General features: G+C 31.5%; 1 protein-coding gene across 16 annotated transcripts in view; it reads right to left on the bottom strand.

The window, feature by feature from the left end:
* LOC129800662 (kinesin-like protein KIF13B) overlaps window positions 1–13,987 on the bottom strand; it is a 151,799-nt gene that overhangs the window by 13,030 nt on the left and 124,782 nt on the right. For 2 of the 16 annotated variants that reach the window (XM_055845219.1, XM_055845212.1), the window contains 6 exons: window positions 13,187–13,216; window positions 12,843–12,981; window positions 11,026–11,127; window positions 7,766–7,780; window positions 3,848–3,913; window positions 614–1,519 (listed from right to left, as the gene is read on the bottom strand). In XM_055845219.1, coding sequence (XP_055701194.1) covers window positions 614–1,519; window positions 3,848–3,913; window positions 7,766–7,780; window positions 11,026–11,127; window positions 12,843–12,981; window positions 13,187–13,216 — 1,258 coding nt within the window. The remainder of the gene's footprint in view (window positions 1–613; window positions 1,520–3,847; window positions 3,914–7,765; window positions 7,781–11,025; window positions 11,128–12,842; window positions 12,982–13,186; window positions 13,217–13,987) is intronic. The other 14 variants (XM_055845220.1, XM_055845216.1, XM_055845228.1 and 11 more) reach the window with 10 other exon arrangements.

Below are 13,987 nucleotides of genomic sequence, written 5' to 3' on the forward strand. Positions count from 1 at the left end.
TGCATGAACGTTTGGCGTTTGAAATTATTCAATGACATCTTAAGCCCCGCCCACAAGTTTATTAGACCAAACGTTTTCAGGAACTAATTATGAAATTTTATATAAAATCATTAATTTTCCGAAAACTAATCATTCTCGTACCACAAGAGCAAACCGGTATAGCTCTTAATTTTGAGATGTGCATTTTCTAAGCCACGCCCTCTTTAAATTAGCCACGCCTTCTGTGCTATAATGCAATGACAGTTTGTGGGCCAGCTTCAATGTTTTCCTGTTATTTTCTTTAACCTTTTTTCTCCTTTTCTTCATTCATTTTAAAGTGTTGTTTCACTTTAAATAAAATTTGTGTCTTGAGATGCGTCAAAAACAAATTGCAGCGCCACTAGCGGACATTAGACAAAGTACTCATGTAAAACAAAGTTTCAAGACCTCATGAGATCTTCAATTTCATTTTTAATTCTGAAAGTGAACTGTTTCGAATGATTTCAAGATTGTTTTTAATTTCTCCATAAAACATCAAGTAAATAACTTTAACTGTTTTCTCGTACTTTCCGAAAATTTCCGATTGAATCCGATCTGAAAGGAAGAAGCACAAAGCAAAAACAAAAGGTCCTACCTTCCATTTTGTCTGAAGAATCCGTCTCAGATGACGCTCTATTTGAGTTATTCTGTCCGGCATTTTGGTTCTTCTTGCGTTTCACTACTTTTCCCGTCTCCTGTCCATTCCTATTCCTCCCACTGGCATCTGATCCCGAATCATCATCCCTGGAAATCAACTTCTCCTGCCGATTCTCATTGATGTCCACGGAGTTTTTCTTTGGGCAATCTCTTGGGAAATCCTCATCATCCTCCTCGGAATTTCTTCCTTCCTCTGCGAGATCTTGCAGTGGATGCTCTTTGGTGGGAGTTAGTGGTTTCCGGACAGTCTCAACTGGCCCGTCCACCATTACCATGTCCTTCAGGAAAGGATTGATGCGCTTTTGACTGGGAGTTGTAACTTCCTGAATGGCTTTTGTGCCTCTCGTTGGTGGCGAAGCCGACGAGGATCTGTCTAGATCAGGAGTCTCATCTACGCTCATCGATCTCAGTGACAGAGCATCGTCACTCGTGAGATTTCCCAGTGAAACAGCCTGAGAACCATAACCGCTGGATGCTGACGAACTCATACTTGGAGTTCCAGCTCCAGCTACATTCTTCAGGACTGTGGCTCCTCCAGTTGCCCCAGAACCCGATGAATTGGAGGAAGTTGTGGAGGAATTTGAGGACGTTGAATTACTGGTAAAATTTATCAAATGTCCCGAAGAACTCCCAATATCCATGAGGGAGTCCATTGTCCGGGAACCAGTCATCCTGGACATTGTCTTAACTTTTTGTGAAGCTTTCACTTCATAAGCTTCATAATCTCCATATTCTGGATCACTGTAGCTATCTTCTGGTTCCTCCAGAAGAGTCTTCTGGCCCAGTGGCTCCTCATGGAGTGTTGTCATGCGAAAACCACTCAATTTGCTGTTGGCAGGAGATGCTGCAACAACAAATCCCCACAAAAGTCGATAAAAAAATGAGATTTTCGAAATATTTTCGAAAACAAACAGATCTTTTTAAATAAAAGGAACAAATTGCGATTAAATGAAAATGAGATGAAATAGTTCCTGGAAGAAGAATTACCACTAAAAATTCAATAAAATTCGATTTGCAGTTTCGAAAGTAATTTTCGAAGGAGACTTTCGAATATTATTTCGAACTATTGCTGAAATTGAACATATTTTTATAATTTCAACGAAACTTTCGAACTTAATTCGTAAGTAATTTTCGAAGATGAAAAAAAAAAAACATTCGTAAATATATACTTTAAAAGCGACATCTTAAGCTTAAAATTAAATAAATCTTTTCTTTCATTTTCTTTTAATTTTCTAAGCCTCTGATTAATAAAGAAAATTTTTCGAAAACAGTTTGTCGAACTTTCATACTCTTCTAAATTTATTGAGGTCGGAATATGGATATAAAATTGTATTCATTAAGAGACTCTTAATTCGAAGATTCGAAATTAAGAAAAGCAAAGAGGCCTTAGACCATTCAAATACCTTTCGAAGTTATTTCGAAAAGTAAAACTCTAGAAGTTACTTTCAACTTTAATCATTTTAAGCTATAAACGCTATAACTTTCAAAGTAAAACGTTACGCTCAATTCTGTTCGAAAACAAATTCGAAATAAATCTTCAACGCAACTTTATTGTTTTAAAACATTTTTCTCGCTAGGAAGTGAAATTTTTATCCGAGAGTGCTCTTAAGACTTGCCTTGGTAAAGCAAAAATTTTCGAAGTTATGCTTAAAATTAAATTTCGAATAGCTTTTTTTTTGTAAGTTTCTAAATTTTACTGAGTTATTGCAAAAATTGGAATTAGAAGGCATAATGAATAGTCAAAGCAGAAATATTGAATTTATGAAACTTTGAAGTTCATTGCAATTCGACAGACTGCTAACAACAATTGTTCTAGAAAAAATGCTTCAAGTTCGAATCCTTTCTACATCGAAAGCCACATTTATATCCGAAAATAATTTCGACTTCGAAATAATAATTTCGATTTTATTTAATTCGAATCAAGCGAAACTTAAATAGTTAGTTTATTCGAAATCAGGACATTAGTTTTTTTATTTCGAAAATTCGAAAGATTATTTTACAACCTTTTCATTCACTTTAGACACTTGCAAGCTTTTTTGTAATTTTTTCATAAAATATTTACAGTTAGGTAATTCGAAATCAAAGATAAGTGATGTACGAAAAGTTATACAAATCTTTTCTTGAATTCAAAATTTGATAACGTCGGTATATTTAGTTAACCATCGAACCGAAATTGTAGATTTATCCAAAACGAAAGAGTCACTTTTCGAAAATTCGAAAATGTCATTCAAGCAAACTTAATTTTAATTTAAAAATTATTTCCCAAATCAGGTTAAAAATCCTTTTAAATGCTTCATTCTATGAAACTCATATTGTCAGTTTATTCGAAATCAACAAAACGAGTCTTCCAAAATATAAATGATGTTCGAAAGATTTGGTTTTTTTTTTATAATTCGAAAAGAAGAACGAGATTACTATATAAGGTTTACTTTTAAACTTGTAAAAATAATATTATTGGTAGTTTCGTAATAAGAAATTCTAATTTCGAAATCTCATTCAAATTCGAAAGCATCTTTAAAACAAATCTAATTTTTAATTCGAAAATATTTGAAAAATTGACTTTTAAGTTTGTTTTTATATTATTACATTACCAAACTAAAATTGTTAGTTAATTTGAAATCAACTAAATTAATCTTAAAAAATACAATTTATGTTCGAAAGATTTTTCTTTTTTTTTTAATTCGCAAAGAAAAACGAAAATACTATGTAAGGTTTACTTTTTAAATTATCAAAACTAATATATTTAATTTATTCGCAATAACAAATTCAATTTTCGAAATTTTATTCAAGTTCGAAAGTATCTTATTAATTAAAAAAAAACACTAGCGAAGTGAGCGAAGTTGACTTAAATCTTCTTTGGAATAATATTATCAAATTGAAACTGTTACTTTATTCGAAATCAACAAAGTTCATATCCGAAAATATACTTATGTTCGAAAGAAGTTTTTTCGTAATTCGAAATTGACGAAGTTTGTTTTTTAAGTTGTCAAAAGTAATTTCTTTTTTTATTTATTCGAAATAAGAAAATGATTTTTCGAAAGTTCATTCATGTTCGAAAGTGACGTCTCTTTTAAATGACATTCCAAATTAACTACATTTGAGAATAATATTATCGAGGACATTCTTCTTCCAGAAATACCACTGAAAATTCTCTAAAGAAACTCTAAATTACGTTTTGTCGGCTGCTGCAACCTCAATGAATTTAGATTCAAATTGAGATTAAGGAAGGTCGGTCGAGCTGCATTCCGAATGTTTTGGTGGATGGGAAACAGAAGGATTATATATTAATTACATACCTCATCAAGTATTTATAGCAAAGTGTCTGTCATCGAGAACAATCAATAACAGAGGAATTTCAATTATTCACATGACTTTTTTTTCTTAAATCCTCTTTTTCTTTTTTTTGTTTAAGGAAAACTACCCAAACAAAGACACTTTTTTCAAAATTACAAAAATCTAGTTAACAAAATAAAATAATCTAATTTGTAAACAACTAATTTACACAAGAGAAGGTTTAGAAAAAACTAATAACATCAAATTGACCTTTTGGAAGAAAAAACGTACTACTCTTGTTTTTCGCCCACATCGAATAATAATAAAAAAAGGTAACCACAAAGAAAGTTCCAACTAATACAATTAAGTACGCCTAATAAAATGACTAACAACACCCTTTAATAATTTATTTCTTTTTTTTCTCTATGGTTCTGCCCATTTATTCATGGTCAGTACTTCAACATCAACAAAGTTATTGGAAAAAAATTAAAAAAAAAATGATCCAATTAATAATCGAAACACATTGAGAGAAAAATCATCAAATTAACGATGTCAAACAAACTGTTAATTGAATTTTAAGGCTATAATTATGATGGTGGGATGCATGAAAAACCATGAAAAAGGAGTGATAAATTTTTTTTGCCACACTGTGATTTGTATTTTGCAAAGTGCTCTCAGCATGTTTAAACAAAAACCTCAATTTATCTCCTCATTTAAAGATTCAATTGAACTTTGCATAATACACTCACAAAATAGCATTTAACAAGATAATTAACAACTAATTACAGAGAGAGAAAGAGATACAAAATTACCATGCGAAAATTTAATGGAGTAACTACGGTTTACCATTTTTAAATTTTATCTTTTGCACAGGGAGGTTATTGAAGTTTTTGTATAAGCACCGCCCAATAAAAATACTAGGCCACGCCCCCTCAAGAGCTATGATAACCTAGTTATTTTTTAAAGTAATTTATGATTATTTACTATTTTTAATAAGGTTTGTAAAATTTTGTAAAGATTTGTTAAAGTTTGTGAAATTAGGTAAAATTTTGTTGAAAATTGGTAATTTTATGTACTTAATATTTATTTCTACAGATTTTAAATTATACTTTGAAAAGGTTCCTAAAGTTATTGAAACACACTCTGAGAAAAAGTTTGTCACTTTTCTTTAAAAGTTTGTCAGACGTTTTTCATTAGCAAAATGATGAATTTATGTCAAATCAAAGACTAACCGAATCTTACTGAGCATTCTTAATGAATATTTTCCATGAGAAACAGTTTTGTGAAACTAGGTAGGGTGGAATTACCACTTCTCGCCAGTGCCCCACTTTTCGCCACTTAAATTGAAATCGCTGCTTTTCGCGATTTATGAAATAAATGAGCCGCAAAGTTACTTGTATTTTTACTGCTGCTACGTATAGAGTCGAAAAAGAGTAAATATTCGTTTTGAATTTATGATTTTGAGCATTTTTTAGAGCAATATTTTAAGCAAGTGTACCGAATCCACATTTCTCATCCAATATAGTAAGTGCCATTAAATTTTCATCAAAATATACCTATTTGGATAAATAATTTGTCTATTGAATATTTAATTACACTTGTGGAATAGATAAAATTAGTATTTAGTTAATTAATATTTCATTTTATATTATATTTATATAAAAATGAGGCATGGCGAAAAGTGGTAATATTTTGCAATGATTTTACCACCTGTCGCCATCCCTTTTCAATAAGCGACGCTAACTTCACTTCGTAGATTCTCAGTTGGCAAATCTGGATTGTTTACTTAATGCAATAGTCCGATAGTTTGATTTATCAAATAAAAGTGAAGAAAAATCATTTAAAATAAGTAATAATAGGATGATCATGAGGTAAGAGAAATATTGAATGTAATTTTTGCATAATATTGCCCAAAATAATTGAGTTCGAACATTTCCAAGTGGATGGCGAGAAGTGGTTACAGAACTGGCGAAAAGTGGTTATTTTTGCATTGTTAATAAAAATCAATTTTTTAAGTAGTCCAAGGTTAAATTGGAGGACTATTGTTTTCATGAATCTGCTGCAGCCAATACATTTAAGTAACTTTGTGTCAAATTTGAGTTATCTTGTAATAAGGGTTCAAAAGTTATAGTAAAATTAATTCCCGTTTTTCCTAAACATGGCGTTTTGCCAGAAAAATAAAAATTTACGAACAAATGACAAAATTTGAGCAACATTTTTTGTGTGTTTACGAACATTTACGAACAAATGTTTGTAAAAGTACAAAAAATGTTCGTCAAATGATCATTTTACGAACAATGTTTGTGATAAAAGTACAAAATCTTGCGAACTTGTTTGTGGGTTATACGTTTCACGAGCATTTCGTAAGTCTCTCATAGGAATTCACAAACATTTACGAACATTTTTACAAAATATTTTTTTCTCTGTAGAAATTTTTTTCTTCATAATATTTGAAGACCTCTTTTGGACAAGAGAAATGTAATACTGTTCGCAAAAAATTTGTCAAAAGGATGTTTTTCCATAAAAAGTACGAAAAAATTAGTTTACTTTTTCATTTTTTTATCTATATTATTTTTGAGGGAATTGTTCGTAATAAAATTTCTGTAATACAATGCCCTCTAGGGAGACACGCCCATTTAAGCGAACTGTTTTTATAAAGAAAATCATATTTTTGATGTCAAAAGGAGGTTCAGATCATTAGTTTTTGGATTGTAGATGAGCTATTCAGTAACTTGCAGTAATCTTACGGAATGGTGCAGAAAATTTGAGTCTTAGAATTTTGACAATGAAAATGCGAAAAAGAGGGCGTGGCTTAGAAACATAAAGCCCAAAAATGAAACTTTTCTCTATCTGTAATCCATTTTCAAGAACTTATCACATAATGTTGATTACATTCGCTGTAAGATTTCATTGATTGATTCTCTCTCTGGATAATACAAGAAAGAGTGCTATTAAATAAGCCCCTCCCCCCACCCCCCTTTTTTGTTAAAACATTTTTTAAAGTTTAAATTTAAGTTAGTTATTATTTTAAAGCCAAAATTTTATTATTGAAATTGTTCTTGTCATCATTGTACAGAAAAGAGAAGGGAAAAATTAATAACCAGGGCATTTAAGATAAGTCTAGAATAAACTACTTAATGCATTTGAAGTTTTTGATTACGAGAGGCGTGGTTTATTTATGTCTCTGCGGTTTGAATGACTCAGACTTATCAGTCTCAGGTAATATTTAAAATTGTGGAGACATTATGATAAAACGTTAAACAGATATCAAATTTGTATTGTTTTTTGACAATTGTATCCGAGAGGGGCGTGGCCTAAAATTACTTTTCACCGAAATTTCCTCCGGCTGTACAATAATTCACCCTTGCAAAATAAAGCCTTAAAAATACAGTAAACCATAGTACTACCAACTTAACTAATATTTTCACGTGAACTAGTTTTCGATTTCCCCAAAAAAAAATCAAATGAAAATGGAAGGAAAAACAATTTGAAGAAACATTTCAGCTAAAAAGGAATATTCACAGGCCACAGAAAAATACAAATTTTGCCAATTAAATTCTGTTATGTAATCATAAAGTCAAGCCTCTATTTAACAATTACTCAATCTCTTTAAATTTTCAGATTTTTTTTTGTTTGAAAATTTAATTGTGTTATGTTTTTTTGTTTTTCAAGAATCAACGTAAATAAACAATCTAAACATTTTGTGTGCAATCATTTTTTTTTGTACAAATAATTTTGATAATCTCAAAGAGAGATTCTTTTGTCATCATAAAAAGTTTCTTTAACATCACATCATGATCTTCTTTTTGCCGTTTACCTGACAATATAGAGCCTTGACGTGAAACGTAACACAACGAAGATGAGTAGATGTATTTATGGGTTGAATGGTGAAGGTGGCAGAGACGAGATTTTTTGTTTTTTTTCAAAAAAAAGAGAGATAATCGGAAATAAATTAATTTTAAATTGCCTTCAATTTTAATTTTAGCAACGTTAATTTTGATATTTAGGGACCATTAAATAAAATATTTATCTCTTTTAATTGCATTTGAAATGTCGCAAAATTAAGTTAAAATTCAAAAAGTTTCGTGAAACCTATGAAATGTTTCACGGAATCAGAGAAACCTTTAAAAGGACTTTTTCATGAAACACGGAAAGTGTTTAATAGGTTTCGTCAAGTCCAGGTTACAAGGAAATTAAAAATTCTTCAGAAAATTTGGTAAAACGCTATGAATTCGAGAATTCCACCGAGTAGCCCGAGAAAGTCTCTCACGGAATCCGAAAAACTTTTGTAAGGTTTTACGAAAGTTAACGAAAGTTAAACCTTTAAAGGGTTTCTCGTAATTCGAGTTCGAAAGGCTGCGAAAACGAGGTCTTAAGAAATTTTCCGATTAATTCGAGAAATGTTGTGTGCTACCTGGTGCTAAAGAAGTCTTCAGAATGTTTCGTGAAACCAATCAAATGTAACGTAGTACTTAAGAAACCTTTAAATTTCACGAAGAGCAATAAATTCACGAAATTCACCAGAAAAATTTTACAGAGTCGTGAAATCTTGATAAGGCTTTATAAATCCCAAGAAACGTTACATAAAACCCAAGAAACCTGCAAAAGTTTTCGTGAAACCTAAGAACTGTTACGTGGAACTCAGGAATCCTTCAAGAATTTCGTGAAACGCTTATTTAAATTCAAGAAATTGTCTGAGCACCTCGATATAGATATCATGGAACTCGAGAAACCTTCATAAAGCTTTGTAAATCCCAATAGATGTTACATAATACTTGAGAAACCTTTAAAAGGTCCTGCGAAATTCGATAAACCTTCGAAATGTTGCGAGAACGAGATAGCTTAAGAAATTTACCGAGTGAACCGATAAATATTACCTCGTACCAGAAAAATTTTGAAAACAAATCGTGAAACCTAACAAATGTTACGTGGAACCTGGAAAACCTTTAAGTTTCACGAAGACTTATAAATTTAAGAATTTCACTAAACAATATGAGAAAAAATTTACGGACCAGTAAAATCTTGAAAAAACCTTACGAATCGCAAGAAACGTTACCTAAAACCCGAGAAACCTGCAAAAGGTTTCGTTAAATCCTAGCAATGTTACGCGTAAATTGAGAAAACTGCAACAGGTTTCATCGCTGGGAGAAAAAGAGAGTCCGATAAACTTTTTTTCCTTATAACTTCAACACTTTTTAGGTGAAAAAATATATCAACATTTTTTAATGTTAATTTTACACCTTTTCAAGGGTAAAATTAGCATGAGAAAAGGTAACTTTAACCCCTGATACACCTAAAAAGCATAATATTTACACCGATTTCGGATCAATACTGCAGGGTGCAGGGTAAAATTAACATTTCCGGAATGTTATTTTAACTTTTTCGGGTTTCTCTGTGATGGAACGCCTGAATACATTCAAGAAATTCACCAAACAACGTGAGAAAGATTTCATGGAACCAGAGAAACTTTCATAGATCTCAACGAATCCCAATAAACGATACATCAAACCCGAGAAGCCTGCAAAAGCTTTCGTGAAACCTTAGAAATGCCACGCGTAAATTGAGAAACCTTTAAGAGGTTTCATTAAACGTCTCAATAACTGCAAGAATTTAACCAAACAATGTGAGAAAGATTTAATGGAATCCGAAAAACCTTCATAAACGTTACATAAAACCCGAGAAACCTGTAAAATGTTTCGTGAAGTCTATCAAATACGCGGTATCTTAGAAACTATCAGGTTTCGTGATGCGCTATAATTCAAGAAATTCACGTATTAATTTGAGAAAAAATTCACAAAAACAGTGAAATTTTGTCAAGGCTTTACGAATCCTAAAAAAAGTTTAATGAAACTTGAGAAACCTGAAATAGTTTTCGTGAAACTTAAGAAATGTTATGGGGAACCACAAAACTTTTAGGTTTCGTGAAGAGCTATAAATTCAAGAAATTTACCGACTACCCTGAAATATTTCGCGGACCCGTGAAATCTTGATAAAGCTTTACAATTCCCAAAAAAACGTTATACAAAAGTCGAGAAACCTGCAAAATGTTTTGTGAAACCTAAGAAAACTTCAAGAGGTATCTTGAAGCGCAAATATTAATTCAATAACTTGACTGAACAACCTGAGAAGGATGGAACCCGAGAAACCTTTATAAGGTTTTACGAATCCCAAGAGACATTACAAAAAAACCGAGAAACTTTTAAAGGTTTCACGAAAAACAAGAAACTTTTCACGAAACCCGAGATGTCTTTTAGAAGCTTGGGCAAACGAGATAAACCTTAAGAATTTTACCGAGCAACCCGAAAGATATTTCGTAGAGTCCGAGAAGCCTTTGAATGGTTTTACAAATTGCAAGGATCGATTCATAAAACCAGAAAAACCTTCAAGGCTTGGTAAAATGCGGTAACCCATTAAAATGTGTTGGGAAATATAAGAAACCCAAAAATTTAGGGATGAATCGAAGACATCTACCGAGCAACCCGAGTAATATTTTGTATAACCTGAAAAACTTTAAAAGGTTTAACCAACAAATGTTTCACGAAACTTCAAAGAAACCTTTCAAAGTCTTCGTGAAATCTGATAAACCATCAAAATGTTTCGTGAAACCTGTAATTGCGACATTTCAAGTACAAAACCTCTTTAAAAAGAAAACTTTTCACCAAAATACTTTTTTCCTCACAATAAAAGATAGATAGATAAGAGAAAATAATAATAAAAATTGTCATTCGAAAGGAAAATAAAATTTAGTATTAAAAAATACAATAAATTGGCCTTAGTAATTCCCTCAGCTAAATCTAATATAAAATTCTATTCAACTTCTAAAATCTTTTATAAATATTTTTCTAGGAAAGAAACTATAACTCTTCCATCTAAATAGTTTATTAACCTTGTTTTCAATTTTGCAACTTCCTAAGACAATTTCCTTTTCAAATAAAAAGAATTCTATGGCAATTAAAAGTTGATTTATAGTTATTACGATAAGAAAAATAAACACTTTTCTTCCCTCTATCGATTTCTCGGTACAATTACTAATGGTAATATTGGAGAAAAATAATTGAGAAAATTTTAGTACTTTACCTATGCCAAATGGTTTTGAACTTCCTGCAATTGTCTCCTCATTTGCAGACTTTCCACCGAAACTGTGACGATTTCTCATGCCAAAATCGCGATTTGTCGCTGCTGAAAAGATTTTTATCACAAATTAGAATATTTTACGGTATACTCAGAGAATTGCGTGACTTTTTTTAGTTTCATTATTTTGAAGAGGTAGTATTCGACTTTCTAAGTACGCTAGACATCAAAAACATTTAGGCCACGCCCCCTGAAGGTTTTACTGACCAAAAAAGTCAGTTCGAGTTGTTCTTTTTTTTGAATTATCGACTGTTAATGCAATGTTTAATGAGTGGAATATCCTTAAAAATAATGTAGATTCAAAGATTCTTTAATGCATCAATTTTATTTATTGTTGTGTCTGTATACAATTTAAGAAGCGTAAAGTGTTTAGCGTGAAACAAAATATGCTGCCACCCCACTTTTGTGAAGGATTCCCACTCAAAACCTCAAATTTTAACTTTCTTTCTTAACATTTCAGTATCACTCGCTTTCCCATAAATTAATTGAAAGAAAGGGTAAAGGGAAATAATAAAATGACACGCCTCTTGGTAAGCCACGCCCACATGTGTACATTGTTTTCAAATAAAGTCCCTAACGCCATTAATATTCTCTACAATTTCAGCTTTATCTGATGTTGCATAACATTGTTAGCAGTTTAAGGAAAAAGGATAAAAATCGGAGGAACACTCATTCAGAAGCCACGCCCCCTGCTATACAGTGTTTTTACTAAAATTTCCAAATTGCGTTTAGATTTTTCCACAGTTTCAGTTTTAATCGCTGTGCCGTGAATTACTCAAAAAATTATAATGAAAAAAAAATTAGCACGCCTCCTTTGGAAGTCACGCCCACTTCGGTGCAATGTTTTTAATAAAGCGTACAAATTTAAATTGGGAATCTTAACAGGGTGCTATGCAAATCATTTTGAGGAGGCGTGGACCTCGAGGCAGACCTAGGACAAGGTGGCTGAATCAAATTCAGAATTTTGATCATCATGATGATCTTAGATTATCATGATGATCTTAACAGGGCTACTTTTTTCAGCTGTGCTATTAATTACTGAGAAATTGAGGATTAAGGGATAAAAGGATATTAGGCACGCCCCTTTGAAAGCCACGCCCACTTCTGTGTAGAGTTTCCATTAAATCAACCAAATTTAATTGAGAATCTCGACATTTTTAGTTTTATTCGCTGTACTGTATATTACTGAGAAATTGAAAATGAAGGGATAAAAATATTCTAGTACAGCACTTTGGAAGCCACGCCCACTTTTGTGCAGTGTTTCCACTAAAGCGTCCAAATTTAATTCAGAATCTTGACAGGGTTGTAGTTTTTCTCCACAGTGTAAATTACTCAGAAAATTTGGATAAAGAGGAAAAATATGCTAGCACGCCCCTTTTTAAGCCACGCCTCTCTGTCTGCAGTCTTTCCATCCGAAGCTCCTGTAATTACTAGTCTCTAAGTCTTTTCAAAATGCCAGAAAATCCAATGGGGTTCAAAGAATTTATATGAAGTTTATATTGCCTTAGTTATTCAAATAAACTTTACTGGGGGCGTGGTTTATTGTTTAGATGGTGGTTTCTTGATGATTCAAGACGGACTCGTTTTGATTGAATGATATTAATTATTATCATTATCATGCATTGAATATTTAAAAGAATATATTATAAAAAAGATCATTTGACCACAATTCCAAAAAGGGGCGTGGCCAAAAATTAGAAGACCAATACTACCTTCCTGCAAAATTCTCTGACAAAAAAAAATGCAAAAAAAAATTAACTCACATTGAGAGAAGAGATCACGGTGAACTTGTGAGGCCATAAATGACCGAGAAACTCCATATTCTGGATTATTCAAATCAGCAAATGATTCTGAACGTCCAACTGTGATTAGAGACTCCATCGATGTATCGAATCGCATAATCTGCATCCGTACAAATAATTAACAATATTAATTATCCATCCAACATCTCAAATATTCTCAAATCAATAATTTTAAACATGAAAATTACTTTGAATTTCATTCAGTAGAAACATATTTGTTTAAAAGAAAACTCTTACATGCAGTGAATGATTGGAATTAAAATTATCAAAAATTCTCTTAAACATTTAAAACAAAAAATACTTACACCACCGATATTTGCAGTTTCTTTTACAGCCTGAATTTCGATTTATTTTTTGTATTTTTTGTGTGATATTTGTTTTTAATTTTTGTTTTTGCATGATTGCAAATGATTTTACACGCAGAGAGACAGAGACAGCAAAAAACAGTAAGCAATGTGTAAAGTGAGTTAATTTCTTACAAACTATGTTATTTTGTAAAATTTTTAATTATAGTACAAGACACACAGATATGAGGATTGCATTAAGAAGGATGGAAGATTTTTAGTTTCAATACAAAATGTATTTTAGTGAAATTTTGTAAAAAGTGAGGTTAGAAAATTCAATTTTAACCTCATTTCTTAAACAAAAGCAAAAATACTGTAATAAAAAAAACGGGAAATGAGCCAGTTTGGTATTTTTGGTTTAGAAATCATCTACTGAAGAACTGGCTTTTAGAACAAATAAGAAGGAAACTTGTTCTAAAACTACTAATTTAGTACTTCACAGAGCGAAAGTTACATTGTTTCAGAATAAAAGAAAAAGTATGTTGCTCTAAACTCTATGACTATCATTTCCATTTTAACTTAGAAAATTTCGACAGTACTAAAATTTTTCTTCATTCCTATTTAGTACTTTATAGAACAAAAGTTGGAAGGTTTTAGAACAAAATGACGATAAATCTGGTTTTAAAACAAACGTTTTTCCTCTTGTTGTTTAAAAAAGAATTTGATAATGGCATATACCTTGACTTCTTTTAGTACTTCATGGAGTAAAATCTGCAATATTAATAGGGCAAATGGAGTAAGATCTTGTACTAAAGCTTTATC

The sequence above is a fragment of the Phlebotomus papatasi genome, chromosome 2 (genome assembly GCF_024763615.1).
Source record: "Phlebotomus papatasi isolate M1 chromosome 2, Ppap_2.1, whole genome shotgun sequence".
Taxonomy (NCBI): domain Eukaryota; kingdom Metazoa; phylum Arthropoda; class Insecta; order Diptera; family Psychodidae; genus Phlebotomus; species Phlebotomus papatasi.